At 44.1% G+C, this 21,143-nt stretch overlaps 1 protein-coding gene across 7 annotated transcripts in view; it reads left to right on the plus strand.

The window, feature by feature from the left end:
* ATP10B (ATPase phospholipid transporting 10B (putative)) overlaps positions 1 to 20,916 on the plus strand; it is a 282,836-nt gene extending 261,920 nt beyond the window's left edge. For all 7 annotated transcript variants that reach the window (XM_032465150.1, XM_032465147.1, XM_032465151.1 and 4 more), the window contains 4 exons: positions 1,254 to 1,334; positions 2,653 to 2,757; positions 12,768 to 12,955; positions 17,800 to 20,916. In XM_032465150.1, the coding sequence (XP_032321041.1) occupies positions 1,254 to 1,334; positions 2,653 to 2,757; positions 12,768 to 12,955; positions 17,800 to 18,253 (828 nt within the window). In that variant the 3' untranslated portion in view covers positions 18,254 to 20,916. The remainder of the gene's footprint in view (positions 1 to 1,253; positions 1,335 to 2,652; positions 2,758 to 12,767; positions 12,956 to 17,799) is intronic.
* Positions 20,917 to 21,143: the final 227 nt, after the last annotated feature.

The following is a 21,143-nucleotide window of genomic DNA, read 5'->3' on the forward strand; positions in this document are numbered from 1 at the left end:
CCTCATTTGCTGTTGAAGGTGATGGACCAGACCAGTGGGCACTCTTCTTTTTAGTTATTTCTTAATTACATCACACATTAATATGGGCCTTCCCTAGTGGAATGGGGAGAGGGCTTGCAGAAAGGTCCCCTCCCCCTTAGTCACCTCTCGCCTTCAACGGAACCCCCACAGCTGAGTTGGGAAACCCCGGAGACTAAAAGTTAGTTTGCCTGTCACTGGGTGAGGCATTCATAAGGGAGGGTTCCCACTTTATGTCGGAGAAGACAAAACTTAGGGAGGGCGGGTATAGCTCAGTGGTAGAGCACATGCTTAGCGTGCACAAGGTCCTGAGTTCAATCTCCAGCACCTCCATTTAAAAAATAATTTAAAAATTTTTTTAGAAAGAGACAAAACTTAGAACTCAGTATTAAACACAGTTTAGAAGTTGCTGGTATCAGACAGACTAAAGAAGGCTTGAGAAGCCATCAGGATGGTTTCTCAGAAGGTACAGAGAGGACACAGTGATGCGCCAAATGATCTGGAGAAGTCAGAACACAGGCACTCCGACCTGCACAGACTCGGGCCAGGAAGAGCTCTGGAGCAGGGACATTGATAGGCATAAGGGATCCTTTGCACCTGGGGGAAAGGTGGGGAAAGGAGGGCAAAGTCAGATGTGATGTTGGCGAGCTGGTGATATTCTGTGGACAGTCAGCAAAGAGCCAAGCCCAGTCCTAACCCAAAGACAGCTGGAGAACCAGCCAGGAACCCCAGCTCTTCAGGCGAGGGAGACGTGGCCTCTGAAGCCGCTCAGCTCTGTCTTGGGAACCCATGATCCTGGGCTCTGTTTGAGTGCTCCCTTTTGGATGCTATTCAGAACCCTTGGAATCTCTAAACTTTCTTGTTCGTATGAGCACGGGCAGCTCATGAATGACCATCAATACTTGAGCACTTACTAGGTACCAAAGTCCAATTGCACTGAGACCTCTTGAAACCCAAGGAACTAGTTGGTGTTGTTTTAAACCCACTTTCTATGGAAGCAGAACCAATTCTCAAAGCAGTTTTAGTGGCTTTCATGAAGGTCACACAGAGCTGGAGCTTGAACGGAGGTCTGTCACCCCCAGGTCCTGCTCTTAATGGTTCCATTCTGTTGCCTCTAAGATCAGAAGTGTTGTGAGTGCTGTACTGCCTGCCCCAGCTGTGCACAAGAGAGTGGCTTACAGAGATGAGAGGCTTGCTCTGATGGTGGGGACTGTCGATGTGTTCTCTCCTGGCAGTGCTATAACCCATGGACTTTCTGGCTGTCCATCGTAGATGCCTTCTACCAGAGCCTCGTCTGTTTCTTTATCCCCTACCTGGTAAGTTGCACGACCCCATTCTAACCATACAGATAGCAGGGTGGAACTGGTCCTGTTTATATGAAATCCCAGACTAACAGTATCTTTCTGGACACTTCAGAGCAGAGGCTCCCTATAGGTGGCCTACAGACTCCATCCAACCCAGGATATTTGAAAAGTCAGAATAGTTTACCAAAACATCTTAATTTCTGCCAGCTTCTGAAAAACTAAAAGCTATCATTACACTGGGTCATTTTTCCCTCCTAGCAAAAATCCCAAGTTGACTCACTGCCCTGCTTTGATGGCGTGCATGTTCTCCACTTTGCCATAGTCCTCACCATGCCCTTTTGTGTTCCACGTGGCCTTCTTCACTCACCGACTGCTTCTTACTTGAGCCCTGAAGGTTTCTGAATTTGCAACCCTTGATTTCTATATTTGTGCTTCCAAGGTCAAGGCAGCAAGTCTTATAATAAGGGATACTCACTGATCAGAAATAGAAAGAAGAATAGCAAGGGCTACCAGTCCCATCTCAGTTTCATTCCTCAGTTTAAAGAGTGAGAATTTATACAGCATGGGTGTGTGTGTGTTCCTCCTGGACAGGGAACTAAGATGTGGGGTAATCGCTACCAGATGAACAGTGGTGTCTATCCGGCCTCTGGGCTGACATTCTTTTGCAATTAGCAACGTGATGGGTGTTGAGGAGGCAGCATTTTGTGCTTTCTGTGCATTTCCTGGTTTACGTACCCTCCCTGGCCAGGCCTCTGCCTGCCTCTCCTGCTTCACCCTTTGCCCTTCCTGTGTACTCAACAGACCGACCACCTAGGACTATTTGGACTTTTCACCCTCGGTTCTGCCCTTTGCCTGGTCAGCCTTTCCTCTCTCTCTGCAAGAGAGTATCTCCTCTTATTAGGGCCTCAGCTGACTGCTCTGCTCTGCTCCCAGGGTGCCTTGTACTTGCCTCCATTCTGGCATTTACCCCTTTAAGTTGTACCACATCTGCCCTGCCCAGGAGACTGTGCACTCCTTCCAAGTGGAGACGAATTTTAGCAATTGGCATTGTGCCTGGTAGGTACTCGATAAATCCTTTGCCCCCCTCCTTCCGCAGTGCTCTGGAATACTTCTTGTGGCTTCCTTTGCAAATGCATCTTTAAGTCCTGTCAACTCATCCCTCATCTTGTCTGTTCCGTGGCTCAGCTCCATGTGCATGGCAGCTGGATAGCTCCTCCCCACTCCTCCCCCTCCCGTCACACCTGCCCTCACTGATGCTTTACAGTCATTTGTCGAAGCCAAGGCCTTCGGCCCACGGGCACATCTGACAGTGTCTCTTTCTCCTCTGAAGACCTACAAGGGCTCTGACATTGACGTCTTTACCTTCGGGACACCCGTCAACACCATCTCCCTCGCCACAATCCTCTTGCATCAGGCAATGGAAATGAAGACCTGGGTAAGTACCCCAGAGCTCCTTTGGCCTGAAAATCATGTTCCTGGCCATCAGCCACATTCAGATTTCTGAGTTGTTCTACTCCATGTCATTGATCCACTCGGTAAGTACACACTGAACTCCTTGTGTTCCCCGTGGATAAAGAGGTGCTTACCACCTGGCCAGGACGATAAAATTGACACATGTAAGACAATGAGACAATCTGTTACCAGAATAGGTATTTTTGATTAAAAAAAAAAATTTCACTGTATAGCACAGGGAAATATACACAAAATGTTATGATAACTCACAGAGAAAAAAATGTGACAATGAGTGTGTATATGTCCATGAATAACTGAAAAATTGTGCTGAACACTGGAATTTGACACAACATTGTAAAATGATTATAAATCAATAAAAAATGTTAAAAAAAAATTCAGGGGTGTTTGAGAGACAAGGAGAACAGTAGACTGACTACTCGCGGCTGTGTTAGGGAGCTATGCGCCCCATTTAATTTGCAGGTAAAGGAGTAAAGACTGTCTCCAGGTAAGCATATCAAGCATCTCCAAATATCACCTTTTAGTGTCTAAGGCAACACCAGCTTTCTCGTTAACTTCTACTAGTCAATGATAATTATAAAGACAAAATGCTTAAAATTATATACCCGGTAACTATCTACATGATCTTTTAATGTATTATCTCATTTAACCTCCCAGAGCCCTTCATGTTAGATAGGATTTGGAGGGGTTTTGAGATTGAGGTACGCAGTGCTGTATGTCAGTTATAAGTTGTACTGCATGACGACTTGACACATACACAGTTGACCCTTGAACAAGCAGGAGCCCCAAACCCTCCATGCAGTGGAAACTCCACGTAGAACTTTACAGCTGGCCCTCCATATCCCTAGTTCCACATCCGTGGGTGGGGTAGCACTGTGGTAGAGACATAGTGAAAAAAGAAAAATCTGTGTCTACGAGGACCTGTACTGTTAAGGGTCAGTTGTACAGCAAAGTGACAGGTGTTAACTAAACTTATTATGGTAAGCATTTTGCAATACATGCATGTAGGGGTTTTTTTAATTCCCATTTTATAGAGCTATACATAGAAACAGAAATAGGTATAAAGAGGTGAGGAAGCTTTCCCCAATTAGTTCAGGACTGAAGCAAGTTTGAACCTTGGCCAGCTGACTCTTGACCTCTAAACTCCATGCTAATAGTGTGAGGAGATAAGACTGACTGGTTTCAGGGAGCCCACTTTACAGAAAGGTGTCCTTAGCCAAGCTGAAATGGCTTTCCTGAAAGCATTTATATTAAATATCTAGAAAACTGCCCCAAGCAGGCTCAATGTGTTCCCAACATTCTGCAATCGGATCTCCTCCCCACCCCCTACCTCCACCACCATGAGCTAGACCGGCCCTGACATGCTGAGCACTGGTGGGTAAGGGCCACCCAAAGGAGCTTCCGGATCACAGAGTTCCCATTTGAAACCCGCTCTGCTCCAATTCATGCCAATGACAGATGGAACAAAGAGATAAAACCAAAAAGGTACGGCAAGCTTAAGTACAAGCTAAATTTTTTTTTCTTTTAATATATTTTTATTGACTGTATAGTCAGCTTACTGTTATGTCAATTCCTGGTGTACAGCACAGTGCTTCAGTCATATGGGAACAGACATACATTCGTTTGCATATTTTTTTCACTGTAAGTTACAAGATATTGACTATGGTTCCCTGTGCTGTACCATATACACTTGCTGCTTATGTATTTTATGCATATTAGTTAGTATCTGAAAATCTCAAACTCCCAATTTCTCTTCCAACTCCCTCTCCTCCTCACCAGTAATCATAAGTTTGTTTTCTATGTCAATGAGTCTGTTTCTGTTTTGCGAATAAGTTTGTCTTTTTTTTTTTAGATTCCACATCTAAGTGATATCATATGGTAGTTTTCTCTCTCTTTCTGGCTTATTTCACTTAGAATGACATTCTCCAGGGCCAGCCATGTTGCTGCGAATGGCATTTATTCTTTTTATGGCAGAGTAGTATTCCATTGTATAAATATACCACAGCTTCTTTATCCAGTCATCTGATGGGCATTTAGATTGTTTCCATGTCTTGGCTATTGTAAATAGTGCTGCTATGAACATTGGGGTGCATATATCTCTTTGAACTAAGGTTCCCTCTGGATATATGCCCAGGAGTGGGATTGCTGGATCATACGGTAAGTCTGTGTTTAGTCTTTTGAGGAATCTTCATACTGTTTTCCATAATGACTACATTCCCACCAGCAGTGTAGGAGGGGGTCCCTTTTTTCCACAGCCTCTCTAGCATTTATCATTCGTGGATTTTTTTTTTTTTTGATGATGGCCATTCTGATTGGTGTGAGGCCTCAGTGTAGCTTTGATTTGCATTTCTCTGATAATTACCAATATTGAGCATTTTTTCAAGTGCCTATTGGCCATTTTTATGTCTTCATTGGAGAATTGCTTGTTTAGATCCTGTGATCCATTTTTGGACTGGGTTGTTTGTTTTTCTCTTATCAAGTTGTATGAGCTGTTTATATATTCTGGAAATCAAGCCCTTGTCAGCCTCATCTTTTACAAATATTTTCTCCCATTCTGTAGGTTGTCTTTTTGTTTTGCTTATGGTTGCCTTTGCTGTGCAAAGAGAGCCCAGAAATGAACCCACAAACTTTTGGTCAATTAATCCTTGACAAATGGAGTAAAGACTGTCTCTTCAGCAAATGGTGTTGGGAAAGCTGGACAACTACATATAGATCAGTGAAGTTAGAATATTCCCTCACACCATACACAAAAATAAACTCAAAGTTGCTTAACGACTTAAACATCTTAGAAGAAAATATAGCCAAACATTATCCAGCATAAATCTCAGCAATGTTCTCCCAGGGCAGTCTACCCAGGCAACAGAAATAAAAGCAAAAATAAATAAATGGGACCTAGTTAAACTTACAAGCTTTTGCACAGCAAAGGAAACCACAGGCTAAATTTCTTTCAAAACCACCAGCACCAGAAGAGGCAGCCACATAGTGGGGAGAGGAGGTACTGGCTCAAACTGAAGGCTCTCTGGAATCCAGGGCAGGAAGCAGACCCTGGCAATGGGGAATCTGGCTCCTTTGGAGTAAGACACACAGGAGCCTCATTTACTGCTGGGTCCAAGGTTTGGACCAGCATTTCCCAACTCAAGAAGGAAAGATGACAAGCTATCTGGAGTTCTAGTTTTATCCAGAAGCTGTGAGGAAGGTAGACCAGAGTCATACCTTTAATATTAGGAATTAAGCCAAGCTAAGGAAACATTTACAACTCTTGAAAATGCACGTTTGTCATTGCAATTAAAAATGCAATTTGTGGGATCCACTCTAGACTGAACACTGACTAAGAGGAAACTACCGAATTGGAAGGTAATACTAGGAACTTCCACAGAATGCCACACAAACATAAAAATGTAACTAAGAGGAATGGTGGCTAGAATAAATGGCTCCAGCAGCCACATAGTAAGTCAAGGAAAGAATGGTAGAGAAGCTGTATCTGAAGAGATAATCATTGGGAATGACACTTAATCAAAATAAATCTGGATATACTGCCTGGTGTATCACAGTAAAAAAAACTGCACAGGTAAATCACAGCAATGTATTTTTTGAACCAGCTTCTGGAGTAATGGAAATAAAAGCAAAAATAAAGAAATGGGATCTGTTTAAACTTCAAAGCTTTTGCACAGCTAGGATACCATCAACAAAACGAAAAGACAACTTACAGAATGGGAAAAACATATTTGCAAATGATGCGACCGACAAGGGACTAATTTCCAAAATATACAAACAAACAGCTCATACACCTTCATATTAAAAAAACAAGCAACCCAATCCAAAAATGGGCAGAAGACCTAAACAAGCAATTCTCCAACAAAGACATACAAATGGCCAATAGGCACATGAAAAAATGCTCAGCATTGCTAATTGTCAGAGAAACGCAGATCAAAATTACAGTGAAATATCATCTCACAACAGCCAGAATGGCCATCATTAAAAAGTCTATAAACGACAAATGCTGGAAAGGGTGTGGAGCAGAGGGAACCCTCCTATATTGTTTGTGGGAATGTAGATTGGTGCAGCCCCTGTAGAGGACAGTAAGGTTCCTCAAAAAACTAAAAATAGACTTACCATGTGATCCAGCAATCCCACTCCTGGGCATACCCACTCCTGGGCATATATCCAGAGAGAACCTTAATTCAAAAAGACACATACATCCCAATGTTCAAAGCAGCACTATTTATAACAGCCAAGACCTGGAAGCAACCTAAATGTCCATCGACAGATGACTGGATAAAGAAGCTGTGGTATATTTATACAATGGAATACTACTCTGCCATAAAAAAGAATAAGCCAGAAAGAGAAAGAAAAATACCATATATCACTTACATGTGGAATATTAAAAAAGGACACAAATGAATACTTATTAGTTATAACTTAGATGATTGATTCCTTGAATACATGTAAGCACATTTGACTGTCCTTTATGATTGGATTACTGAATTCTGTTCATTCTTATTTTGTGGTTGGCTTTATTCCTTTGACAACTATGTAAGTTTAACAAGCTAATGCTCTAAACTGCTCTTGGAAACAATGAACAGTACACATATGTGAATTTAAAACTATGTGCAGTATATTATACAATATATTGCATGTAAATACATATATGTGCAATCAAAAAAAAAAACTGCACAGGTAAAAGACACAGAGACAATCTTAAAGTCTGATGGAGACTATGGACAAATTACTTGAAAAGGAACAGCAGTTAAGCAAACAATGGAAATGAGAAAACAGTGAAGTAGTTATTTTCAAAGACCTAAGTGATAAATGACATTTCCAGATAAACTCTATGAGGTCTACCACCCATAGACGCTCACTAAAGGAGGAAACATACAAGAACATCATAAAAGCTAAAACTATAAGAAACAATATAATGGTAAGAAAGGGCTGATCATTAGGTAATTAACTTATGCTAAAGCCTTCATCATGAATAGGAAGAGAATAGAAATACACATTTAACCATAAAGGAATGGAAGGAAATAAGAGGAATATAGGAAACTACCCATCCTGCAGGCTGTAGAGAAGATGAAAAAGTAAGAGTAAAGAAAGTGGTGGCAAAAAATTCAAAATATGTTCAAAATAAATCCAAATACATCGGTCCTCACATAAGTGTAAATGTGTTTAATTCATCCACTAAAAGAAAAATTATCAGATTATATTTGCTGGGTGAAAAAAATACAAAGAGAAATTGAAAAATTTATGTCTAGTTTTATACATGTATCAGAAACAGGCATAGGTCAAGAGTAAATCATGATGGAAACTATACTTGCTGCTGCCGAACAACTATAAAAGTATTATATATATACACTCATGGGATGCAGCTGAAGATTTTACTACTGAAAACAAAAAGATGAAAAACAAGCTAAGAATTCAACTCAAGGAACTTAAACTTACCATGTAAACCTAAAGAAGATAGAGGAAGAAAAGATGAGAGGAGATACAAGAAAACAAGAAAGATGAGTAAGACCAAAACTGAGCTCTTCAAAACCCTAATGAAAACTGATCTCTAGAAAAATTGATTCAGGAAAAGACACAGAAAGAGGAGACCACAAAAATAATAACACTAGGAATGAAAAAGACTTCAATTATAGATACACAGTTGTCTCTTAGTACCTGCGGGGTACTGGTCCCAGGACCCCAACGGATAGCAAGATCCACAGATGTTCAAGTCCTCTACATAAAATGGCATGGAACAGTCAGCCTTCCATATCCACGAATTTGGAACTCGTGTATACAAAAGTCCATGTAATCAATATTTTTCCTGAAAATTTAAACCAAGTCAATAATTTCTTTAAATGTAAAATTTACCAAAACATAGTCAAAATCATTCAAGAAACCTGAATAAACCAATCACCATGAAAGAAATTCAACTGGTAATCCTGTCCCTAAAAACACCAAGCCAAAGGCTATAAAGGTGAGTTTGACTGAATTTATAGGGGACAGATAATTCCTATCTCAAATCAATTTTTTTATGGATTCAAAAAATGTAACCAATTTAATTTTCATGGCTAGAATAATTCTGATACCAAAATGGGCATGAACAGTTCAAGGAAACAAAATCATAGACCAATCTCCTCAATGAACATAGATGTAAACAATTCTAATCTAAATGAAATGTTGGCAAATCAACTCAGCAGTATGTTAAAGATAAAGATAACAAAGTCCAACCAAGGAAGTTTTATATTCTGTTGGTAAACTATAAACTGATACCACCACTCTGGAGGACAATTTGAAAATAGCTAGAGAAGTGTAAGTAATCTTATGCTATGACACAATTCTACTTCTAAATATGCACCCTGGACAATACTCTTGCACATGGATATACCTAATTACATACAACAATGTTTACTACATCATTGTTCTTTTTTTTTCTTTTAATTGAAGTATAGTCAGTTACAATGTGTCAGTTTCTGCTGTAGAGCACAATGTCAAGGTCATGCATATACATACATACATACATTTGTTTTCATATTCATTTTCATTAAAGGTTATACAAGATGGTGAATATAGTTCCCTGTGCTGTACAGAAGAAATTTGTTTTTCTATCTTTATACGTAGTGGTTAACATTTGCAAATCTCAAACTCCCCAGTTTATCCCTTCCCACCCCCTTTTCCCTGTTAACCCATCATTGTTCTTAGTAGCAAAAAAAAAAAATATTTCTTATAGCAACCTAAATGTTCATCAACAAGAAAATAAATTGTGGCATATTCATATACTAGAACAGTTAAACTAGAACTGCATTTATCAACATAAATAAAGCTCCAAAGCATAACATCTAATGAAAAAAACTGCGCAAGGATACATATACATGATACAATAAAAAAGCATCCATTAACATCAGTATGTAAACATGTAAATATAACATACATGAAAGAAAGATGAACACCGATTTTATTTTCAGGATTAAAGAGAAGGCATTTACCAGACATGGGTGCTTGAATTATATCCGTAAGGCTTAACCTTTTAATAAAATCTGAGGCAAATATGTGTTGAGGAAGAAAAAATAATTTTCCCTCTACCCTTCTAGGTTCTTGGCTGAGATACTCCTGTAATAAAAGACAGATTAATGGGAGAAAAACAAACACAAGTTTATAAATACCTCCTATACACACAGGAGAGACACAGGAAACTGAGTAATTCCCTGAAAATTGCCCAAGTCACCACCTTAAATACCATCTCTAGCTAAAGACAAGAGAAGTTTTGGGGGTTAGGGGAGGCCAGTTCTGGGAGTTAATACAGATTTTCTAGACGTTTAGAATCATCCTTTTCCTTCTGGTAGAGAGGAAGACACCCTTATAAATGTAAATGTCTCTTACAAAAAGATAACTGCTCCTCAGTTTGCAGAGCTTACCCTGTGTCTGCTGTTTCTTAAAAATAACAAGCTAAAAATAATCCGTATGTCAGAGATGTATTTTGCGGTGACAGTCTACTCCATGTGGTTCAAGTTTCAACTTCATGAAGCTGGGTATTGAGTATATGAGGATTGTTGTCTGTGTGCTTGAAATATTTCACAATGACATAATTACATTTTTAAAACACTAGCCCAAGATATTTCCCAAGAGGAACTCTGCTGCCTACCATCCTCTTAATCATTAGGTATTTTTAACCTTTCAAAATGCCCTGTCAAGTCTCATCCAGCCCCAGAGATTCCGTACCCTCTCCGACTGGTCGTCCAGCCCTCTTCCTCAGAGCACTGCATCCACCTGCTTCAAAAGAGGGAAACTGTTCCTTTCACTCACCATTCAGTGCTGTTAACCCACCCAGTGCATCTCTAGACCAGGAATCCCAGTGGTTACAGGTGATTTCTGATACTCTTGGGAAAGGAGTCAGCTACTGGAATCATTATAGAAAAATATTTCCCTTTTGAAAGTGCTTGGAGCAGAGGGGAGGGTGCCTCTCTTTGCTGGGTAGAAAGCTTCACATGAATTTTAATAGCTGTGTCGGTTTTCACAGTCCTCACCAAAGCAACTGAAAATGTTAACTGCTTTCTTCTTCAGGAACAGGGGCTAGGTCAGGCAATCTCTCCCACTGAAAACAAGCTAATGGATATATACAGACTAAAGGTATGAGAAAGACGGCAGGATAGAAAAGACCAGGACCTCTGGGAAAGATGGATCGCAGAGAAGCAGCCTGAGCCAAAGCCTCTCTTCTCCTGAGGGTGCTTGCAACCCCGCCCAAAACGAACTTTTTGGCAGACTTGATGGAGCATAAGGTTCAGAATTTAAAACCCAGACTTCTAAAGTGGGAGTCTAGTAGGAGACCGTGTTAAATTAGGACCCCAGAGGCTGTACCCTCAGGGTAAAGGCACACGCAAAAGCGGACCTGCCTGCACTCCCTCCCCAGCAGGGACTGTAGAGATCGGTCCCCCTGTGCTGAACAGAGCAGAGAGAATCCAAACCATTTCCTGGGAAATGGACCGTGGGCCGTCCTCACACAGATGTGCAGCCCAGATTCTTTGTATCACCTGGGTGAGCCAAACTTTGATGTATGAATTCAGTTTAAAATGGCTGTAGATTCCATGTATAAGTGATATCATATGATACTGGTCTTTCTCTGTCTGATTTACTTCCCTTAGCCTGATAATATCTAGATCCATCCACAAATGAACGTATTTATGAAACAGAACCAGACTCACAGACAGAAAACAAACCCTTACGATTACCAATGGGGAAGGAGGGGCTGGATAAATTAGGAGTTTGGGATTAGCAGATATAAACTACTTTATATACAGAATAGATAAACAACAAGGTTCTACTGTATAGCACACGGAACTATATTCAATAGTTTGTAATAACCTATAAAAGAATATATATTTTATACATATGCATGAATATATGTGTAACTGAATCACTATGCTGTACACCAGAAACTAACACAATGTTGTATATCAACTATACTTCAATTAAAAAGAAAAAACTAGCTTGACACTGCCTTAGGTTATTGCAAAATACACACCCACACACACACCCTCTCCAGAGAGTTATCCTAAGCTTCACAGTATCCCCAACTTTCCAAGGATAAGAAGCATCGCACATTCAAAAATAAGGAAGCTCAAAATGAAACAAGAGCTCATAAATGAAGATCACAGGCATCAGTCACAAGTATTTCGAGCACTGGAATTACTGGATATAAATTCTAGAAAAGCTCTGTTTGCTATGTTTAAAGAAGAATAAACTTTAAAATATCTGCGAGGATTGGTAAAACATACAAAGAAACCTAAAAGGTTTGAAAAAAGACCAAATAAACCAGTAGCAGGAAGAGATACTTCAGAGGAGGCAGAGTTGTCAAGTACTCAGAAGTCCTTGCATGATTCAGGAGGAGGGAGACGTAGAAACTTTACTCTGCAGTAAGTCAAGACTGCTTGTTATCATTTACTGAGTAATCACTAAAAGAACAGAAATGGAGCATTTAACTTTCAAACTAGTAAAGGTGCGGATGCAATTTTACGAAATCATCAGTAAGTTTAAAAGAAGACAAGAATCGGAAGGCAAGACACACAAGACAGGCAGGACAAAATACGATCAGCCCACGGCACACTGCACCGCTCTGAAAATGAGGAACCGACAGCCACGTGTGGGGAAAACACGGCTCATCACACAAATATAATATTGAGGAAAAAAAGCCAGAAGTCACCCCAAATATGACTATCCGATTTTTAAAAACAGGCTATCAAGGGAACTGTAGCTAGATGGTAAAACTACAGAATAGTATGAAAATTATCACCCAAGTCAAGGCTGAGACAGAAGATTTCGGGGTTTCTGGAGGACGGGTGGTAGCAACATGGGTGTTTACTTTATACTGGTCTGTCAAATGGCACGCTTTTTAAAATGGTTTCTGTGTATGTTGCATTTCCACAAAAAAGTTTATGACAAAGTCAGCCGAGTAGCATGACTGCAGTCCCTTCAACGGCGTTCACCCCTTTCCTCCCGCAGACCATCATCCACGGGCTGGTTCTCATAGGCAGCTTCCTGATGTACTTCGTGGTGTCCCTGGTGTACAACGCCACCTGCGTCACCTGCAACAGCCCCACCAATCCCTACTGGGTGATGGAAGACCAGCTCTCAGAGCCCACCTTCTACTTCGTCTGCCTCCTTACACCGGTCGTGGCCCTTCTGCCAAGGTTTGAGCGGGGCGGGGGGGGCTGTTTTCTGCCTAGAACTACCACTCTCCTCTCAGTCCGTCGTTTTCAAGAGTCAGGAGTTTGTTTGGGATGCTTAAGGCTGTTGTTTCAAAGAGAGGGAGCTAGGACAGAAAGAACAACGATCTTAGAGGCAGACAGCACGGACTCTGGTCCCAGGACAGCCACAGAGCAGCGAAGTCACCCAGTCTGGCCCGGCCTCTGCTGTAACATCTGTAAAATGGGAGTACTAACTCCCCCTCCTGCCTTACAAATATTGTTGTGTCTAAGGAATCATCCTGGAAAGCTCTCTAGTCCTTTCTTCGTTAGCCCAGAGGCCTCACACTCAAATGCCCACAAGGACAGGTGAGCAACTGAAGCAAACCAGGAAAAGCACAGACATTGGGAGAAGGGACTTGGTCTCACACCATCACTACCACAAGGAAACATCAAGACTAGCATTCCAGAGCTTTTGATTTTCCCCAGGAATTCCAATTCTGCATGACATAGCCAATGTTTTAATATTACTCGAATTTGTTAAAACACACACACAGACACACACATATACACACCCTATATTAGTCCCTGGTCATGAATCTGGCTACTTCTAACATTTGCAGCTTAAATCCTCTGCATTTGCCTTTTCCAGATAAACAGCAACAGTAACAAAAGTCATGCCTGGCATTTCCCCGGAGCTCACTCTTGACTTGTGCTCTTCTGTCTAGCTCATTTGCTTTTGCAAAATCACCTAGAAGTTAGGCAGAGCCGTAGCTGTAGTCCCACTTGCTCATGGGACAGCTCAAGTCCCAACAGGGACCAGAACGTGCCCAGCAGACCACCACAGGTCACAGTGGGAGCTGGACCCCCCAACCCAGAGGCCGGTGTCCCGCCCTCCAGCCCGCACGCTCCAGTCGCAACAATCGCTGAGCTTAACGATGACGTGCGCCGAGGTGAGGCTCAGCCCCTCTCCATCCTCAGGATCTCACCTCCCTGAGCACTGAAATTCAGCCACTTTATCATTATAAGCTGTAGTCACCAGGCCATCGCAACATTGTGTAGACCTTTTCCTAAACCAAAATTAAGCAGAGGGCCATTAGCAGGTGTTGCTTCCTTTAAATAAGTTTGGCAGTTGGGTCTCCGTTTCTTCTTTCTAAGCCGTCTCAGGGCCCTGACGTCGGGAGCAGAGTTCAGAGGCTGAGGATATCAGGAGGACAGATGCTACTGTCAACTTCACAAACGCTGGTTGAGTTCTCAGTATGCGCTGCGTACACAGCCTCCCTGCTTGCTCTCCTCATCTGCCCGCTCCCTGCCTCAGACTCTGGGCTCCGCACCACCAAGCTTCCTCCGTTTCCCTCAAGGCTCCATGTCCTCTCACCCTCCCACCTTTGGACATGCTGTTCCTTCTGTTCCAAATGCCCTTCCGGTTACAGAACCTCTCACCCTTCGACAGCACTGCAGGCGTGACCAGTTCCAGAAACCTGCTGTGACTTCCCCTAATTCCCTCGGGCTGAAGCAGATCCGCTCTCTCTGCTCTGTTCCCATTGCCCTGTCTGTCTGTCCCTCCCTTTACCCTCCTTAGTATCTGTTTTATCTGTTTGTCTTGGTCTGACCATTAAGTCCTGGGAAGACGGTATCCTTCTTACCAGCATATACCCTACCCCCAGCACAGTTCTGTCACGTAGCAAATGATACTAAAGAAACAGATGAATAAGACAGGACCCTTGCTCTCAAGAAGCCTGACATCCAACAGACAATTCAGACATAAGCTTGACCACAATACAGGTGGAAGTCTAGAATTCTAGTATTAATAAAGGACCTCAAGACTTAAGAGTGAGAAGCAATTAAGCCCAGCCTCAGAGGACATACTTGCCACCCCACCCTTTCATCAGCCCAGCCTCCTGGGAGACGGACTTTGGAAGAGACCACGAAGACCATGCCCTCATTGGAAAAGGGCGTCAAATAAGTCAGTTAAATATTTTTGTCTACAATCTGGGGGTTAAACACAGTTGTGATCACCTCTAACCAAGGACTGACCTCCTCCGTTCTGTGTCTTATTTGAGGCATGGAAATAACCATCAGCCCCCATATTCTTTGCCTTACCTTTGGCTCGAAGACACACTTGGAGCCAAAGGCTACCAACTTGATGAAGACAATATGAAAAGTATGAACGTTCTTGAAAAAGACAAGCACTCCACACTATAGCTTGTTAAACAGATGAGGGATCGATTAGGGAGAAGCTAGCAAATATTTTCTTGCCAGTTACCATAGCCTGCAAGTTCGATCTTTGCTTATTCTATATAATTATTGTAAACTTGAATTTCTCTTTAATTCTGTTTACTAGGAAAGAGATTTCCTTTGACAGAGAAAGGATTATTTTAATGGCCCCAAGGACTGTTGACTTGTAACCCTGGGACAATTAATTTTTGTTACAGGACACTACAGGAGAGAATGTTTGCTGTAGAAAACTGTATTTGTTCACTTAAAACTGTTTGCTGCATTTATAATAGAGATTGATTTCACTCACCAAGCTGGTGATAATTAGCCACTAACCATGACCTCACTAATCTCAGTCTAATTAATTCAACCAGTGTGAAAGAACTGTATGGATTCTCTTAAACTGAGAGCAAGTAAGTTTCTTTCATTTTATCTGTAAAATAACTAACATACAAACTTTAAAACACAATGCAGCCCCGTAATGAGCTGCAACAGAAGGTACCAGCCCTTGGACGCTCTTCGCGTGGCTTCAGTAACACAGCACTCGGGTTCTCTGCTGCCCCTTCTTTGTTCCCTTTGCTAGCTCATGTCTTTCGCACGCTGTATGTCAAGCCTTCATCCTAGGTTGTCTTGCAACTTTAATTCTCTCTAGAGACATAGCAACCACTATTGTGAAGTTAAATATCCTTTGTAACAGATGAATCTCCAACATCAACTCCCAGCCCAGATCTTTCTTCTGAATCCCAGGTGCCTCTTTATAGCCGCCTCTTCATCGCCTGCACTGGGCATGCGAAGTCTGAGGGAGGTGGGAGACATCTGCAGCTCCGTGATCCACCACCATCCCGGAAACCTGAACCTCCTCCAGAGTCCCTCTCATCCAGTATCACCCACTGGGGACCAAGGCAGGCCCATGACAGTTATCCCTGATACCACCCACCACCACAAGACCCTATCAAGTTTTATCTGCTACCTAGTTCTCAAATCCCCCACCATTTCCGTTTCTACAACCCTCACCATGGATAGGTTACAATTCCTTTCATCCCAAATTGCTTCAAAAGTCTCCTATTGGGTTTTACTCTCCTTCATTATAATTGGGTCAAAGTGTAATCATGTCATGTTTACAACTTTCCAAGCGTTTCCCAAGGTCTTTACAATAATCCACAAAAACCAAAACATCCCTCACAGTCCCTGCCACCTTCTGTGTCGTATCTGCCCACCGTCGTGCTGAGGGTCTGGTTCTCACCCCCTCTTCACCTGGCTCCCTCCGGTGCGTCCCTCAGTCCTCAGCTTTAATGTTTCCTCACCAAGAAGGGTCTCTCACATCAGGCCAGGTGTTTGACGCTCTCACTGCTCCCTTGGCTTCTAACTCTATTCCTGTGCTATGGGGGCCTGGACCATTGTAGGGACTGGACAAATATTTGTTGACTAAACGGACAGAGAAGGGTAGCTTAGAGGAAGGTTTAAACTGAGGAGAGTCCGGTTTCCAGGCAAGACGTTGAGTCTTCCCTCAAACACGTATGCGGGGCCACCTGTACTGCCGCCCCGGGTGACATGAGCGCGAGTTGGGAAGGTCTCTGATCCGTAGGATCTGCTGTAGTCTTCACACTGTGGGGTCATCCTGAAACTTCTAGAAATAGTGGAAGGATGGGAGCCTCTCTGCTTTTAAGGCTTTCAAAATAAAATTTTTTCAAGGATTTTTTTTTTTTAAAGAACTTAGATGTCCACTAGGCCAACTGCATTACTTTTTAGATAATCTGAAACCCAGAGAGGGGTATGAGTTGCCCAGTATCACAAGACGGTGTATGTCTTCTCCATCAATCATGGAGTTTTTGTCACGTCCTTACCCCTTCCCTCCCTAAACTTGAAACAGGTAAAAGGTTCTTGGCACAGATAGAGACTCCCAATTCCAGAGTCCACTGCAGGCGACACACAGCTTGGCAGGGGAAAGGAACCCTGAATTAGCCGTCAGGGAACTCTTAACTTCTCAGGAGACCCCCAGGAAGCCCACCTCATCACCTGGGACCTCAGTATCTTCATCTGGCAAACAGGGACATAACACAGTGATGCTGTGTAAGTCAGTGCCGCCCACGGACTCAAGAAAAGAATATGCATTGTGAAAACCACTTAAAAATTAATGTCCACAAGGAGTTGTCATGACAAAGCAAGTAACTGTGCCTAAATTCAAACAGCCCAGAAACAGAATGGGCTGCCTCATGCATGGTAGGTAAGAGAAAAACCTCAGAATCCAGAGCACGTGGCTGTGACCACAGCTTGACCACTGTGTGTGGCTCTGGACAAACCACCGATCACCTCTCGGTACCGCCAATTCCGTGCCTGTACACAGGGCAAAACAAAAGGACAGCAGTACGAGACTGGGGCGAGGATAATATTAGTTAATAGTATGTAAAGCTCTTGGAATAGGTCTGGTACATCCTAAATGCCAGCTGTTACATTCTGTTGTTGGACCCCCTGAACCAGCGGTGCCCAGGCGTAGATGTGATCCGTCAGCCCAGAGAGCAGCAGAGAGGAGCTTTCCCTGGGTGGGGAGTTGGGTTCTTAGGACCCTTTCAATGCTGAAATTCAAGAGGTCAACCAAAGTCAGAAAATATCTTCGTTCTGTCGTTGCCCACCAGGTACTTCTTCCTGTCTCTGCAAGGGACATACGGGAAATCTCCGATCTTAAGAGCTCAGAAAATTGACAAACTCCCCATGGACAAAAGAGACCTGGAAATCCAGAGCTGGAGAAGCAGGCAGAGGCCTGTCAGTGTCCCCAGAGAAGCCCGGTCTACCCACTGTCCAGTGCCACCTGTCCCCGAACAGGGCTTCAGAGCCAGCACCCCGAAGAGCTCTCGCCCTACCAAGCGGGACTGGGTGCTGCCTGGGGAGAGAGGCAGCAGGGACCACATCAAGGATGACCCATGCTCAGGAGACTCCTCAGTTACATTCTCACCTAGGGAGCACCTTCTTCTGGACCCTCACAGGATGGTGGCGTCCGGAGCCTACTCAGGTGGACAGACTAACGCCAACTGGCCCTTGAGCGGAGGCAGCCACCGCCGGTCCCAGAGTTCCCCGCCCCTGACTGTATGAGGGGCGTGCGGAGATCTGTGCAAACTCAGAGGCAGCCGTCCCACCCCGGGCTTCATTAACCGTGACTCTTCCTCTTCATGGAGGAAAGAACGGGCCAGGCTTCCTCGCCACCAGGCTTGGCTTCCACAGAGGAAGTGCTGGCCCCACGGGGTGTGACAAAATGGACTGGAAACCAGTTGACCTCTAGTTCTGCTGCTGCCAGGCAGCACGTCTTGCCAACAACAGAGTTTTTTTTTTTTTTTTTTTTAACAAGGAGGCTCTGTTTCTATTGCATTGAGGTTTTTTTTTTAATTTTTTAGCCCACATTCTTTGCCCCTCTAGACAAGCACACGCCACAGCCCAGTGCCACTGGGCCGTCAGTTTCCACGATTCCAAGAAATGCATCAACCCAGCTGATATCTCAAGATACGGAAGCTTCCGGGCATGTCAGACCATCACCTCGCCTCCCGGTGCCCAAAGTTAAAAGTCTCAGAAGCGTCCCACACACACAAGTGTTTCATCTCAAGCAGACGGCAGTGATGGGCATGTCGGGGTCAGCATCCCTTCCATTCTGAGTTGGGTCTGCTCTAGCCAAAGAAAACCATGTCTAAAGATTAAAACTAGACATGAACTCAGTGCCACAGACACTTCTGAGGGTCGTGGAAGCAGAAGGAACACAGGCATGGGAAAAGGAACGGGCGCAGCAGACCCCCGTGCTTCAGCTAGTGAGCCTCACGGCCCTCGGTCTGGGCACGCAGGCCGAGCAGCTCTCTTCCTAAAGATATTTATTAATTTTTAAATAAAAGTATAGGTGTCCCCCACTTTTCAGAAATTTGCCTTACGCCATTTCACTTTTACGACTTACCTGGGTGCTGGTTTTTGCTAACCAAAAGACATCCAAAGAGGATTTTTGCTTTTACCAAAAACAAACAAACAGTGAGACGCAAAAGCAGCCTTCAGCATTTGTTTCGCAGGCGCCCCCCCCCCAGCAGCACCCCGAGGCTCCTTCCGGGGCAGCTGCACCTGGCAGTGCAGAACCGAACCGCCGTGGCTGCGAACCGCGTCTGAGCGCCTGTGCTGCCTCTGGATTTATTTTGTGCGTCCCTTAGTGAGACGTCTCCTGAGGTAGCTGCTCCTCTGCTTTACGCCTCTTCAGCTTAACGAGAACGTTCACAGCCACACTGTGCTTTCAGCGAGCAGGGGAACCTGTGCCATCCTGGGTCAGCTCCCCGCACAGGCAAACGCGGGGACCGGATCTTCACGCGTCTGCACCTGAAGAGCTGACCTACACGACAGAGCGACCCTGAACCCAAACGACGGCGTCTGAAAGGGGGGGAGGAATGTTAAACCCCCTGCGTTAAGCCTGTCCCAGAAGATCACATGCTTGAGATGAATGAGGGAGAGTCAGAGGGCGCCTCACTTCACAGGGAGCAGGATTCCTGAGACTCCTTATCGCCAGAGGTCGTAAATGCCAAAAATGTAAGAGCTCACAACAGTGCTGGAAAAAAAAGAATGGATGACAACACGCCGTCAAGAGAAGCAAGGTCCCCTGTGGGCAAGGGTAGCCTGTCCCTAGTCTTTTAAGATAAGTCAAGGAGGACGACTGAGTCCTCCCTCCTTAAGGTGCTGCTGCTACATATTAGGGGAAAAGTACAGGGATGGATACAAGTGTGGCAAGTCCCAGCCACCGCTGACATCACTTGAGTAACTTCCCAGCAAATGTGCCCCCAAAACAGCTCAACAATCAAGTTGGCACGTGGCAGACTGAGCTGGTAATCCTGCTGGCAAACCTGCACTGGGCCATTCGGGGCATCGCCCTAGAGTCAATCCCCTGGACCTCTCTGGCTGACTCTGCCACAGAGTGATGCCAGCGCTGGCCGGCTGGTGGGTGTTCAGGGGAGCCCTACGTGAGGACCGCGCGAGGAGGAGCAGCTAAACAAATCGGGCACAGCAGTAATTATATAAATTGTCCCAAATGAAGGGACTGACCCAAAGCTTCTATCTCAGGGTCATTCCTTTCCCCCTATGACTCCCTCCCACTCCTAAAAGCCAGATGAGACCAGTAGGAGGTTTCAGAAGAGAACGGAGTAGAGGGAAGAACTCTGGCCGCAGGAGATCGGGCTGTGAGCCTTTTCTCTGCCCCGCACGCTCTAGGAGCCAGGAGCACCTACGTAGGTTGCCACACCTGCGTATTAGGTGTTACCTGCCCTATCTCCCAGGCTTGGCAGGAGGATGTTAACACCCTCAACAGTAACCGGGGATTTTTATTTCAGAGCTAAGAGGGACTGAGGTGATGGGAAGCTGAGAAAATATCTGACCCCTGTACCTTAATGCCAAACCCGACCCAACACTGTGCTGCTGCCCTCTCTCCTGCGTGACCAGCCCTCCAGTTTGCCTGGGGTTTTCCCAGTCTTAGCACAGAAAGCCCCACATCCCGGGAAGGTCCTCAGTCCTGGGCCAGCCAGGCCAGCTGGTCAACCTCCTCTTGTCCTTCCTTGAAAACCAAACCAACTGTGACTGTCCAAGTGCCATCTTAGGGGAAAAGGTTATTACAACTATTTCCCTGTAACATTATGCTAATGATGATATTTAATACATTTTTATACATTCATGACCTTTTAGGAATTACCTGGAAATGGATTACCCTTTATTAGAAGAAAAAATAAACATGGTTTTCCACTGTCGCCTGCAGTTTTGAATATTCTTATCCATCCATCCATCTTTGCATTCACTCGTTCGTTCGTCCACCCATCCATCCATCTATCTTTCCAGTAAACTTCTGTTGGCCCCTGCTAGACGCCTGGCAATGTGCGTGGGGCTGTGAGGAGGTCGGTCCCTTCTTAAAGCAGCTCATAGCCTTGTGGGACTTAGAGCATCAGGAATATATCTGATCCAATGTAAGCGTGTGACA

This window comes from Camelus ferus, chromosome 22 (genome assembly GCF_009834535.1).
Source record: "Camelus ferus isolate YT-003-E chromosome 22, BCGSAC_Cfer_1.0, whole genome shotgun sequence".
Classification (NCBI taxonomy): Eukaryota; Metazoa; Chordata; class Mammalia; order Artiodactyla; family Camelidae; genus Camelus; species Camelus ferus.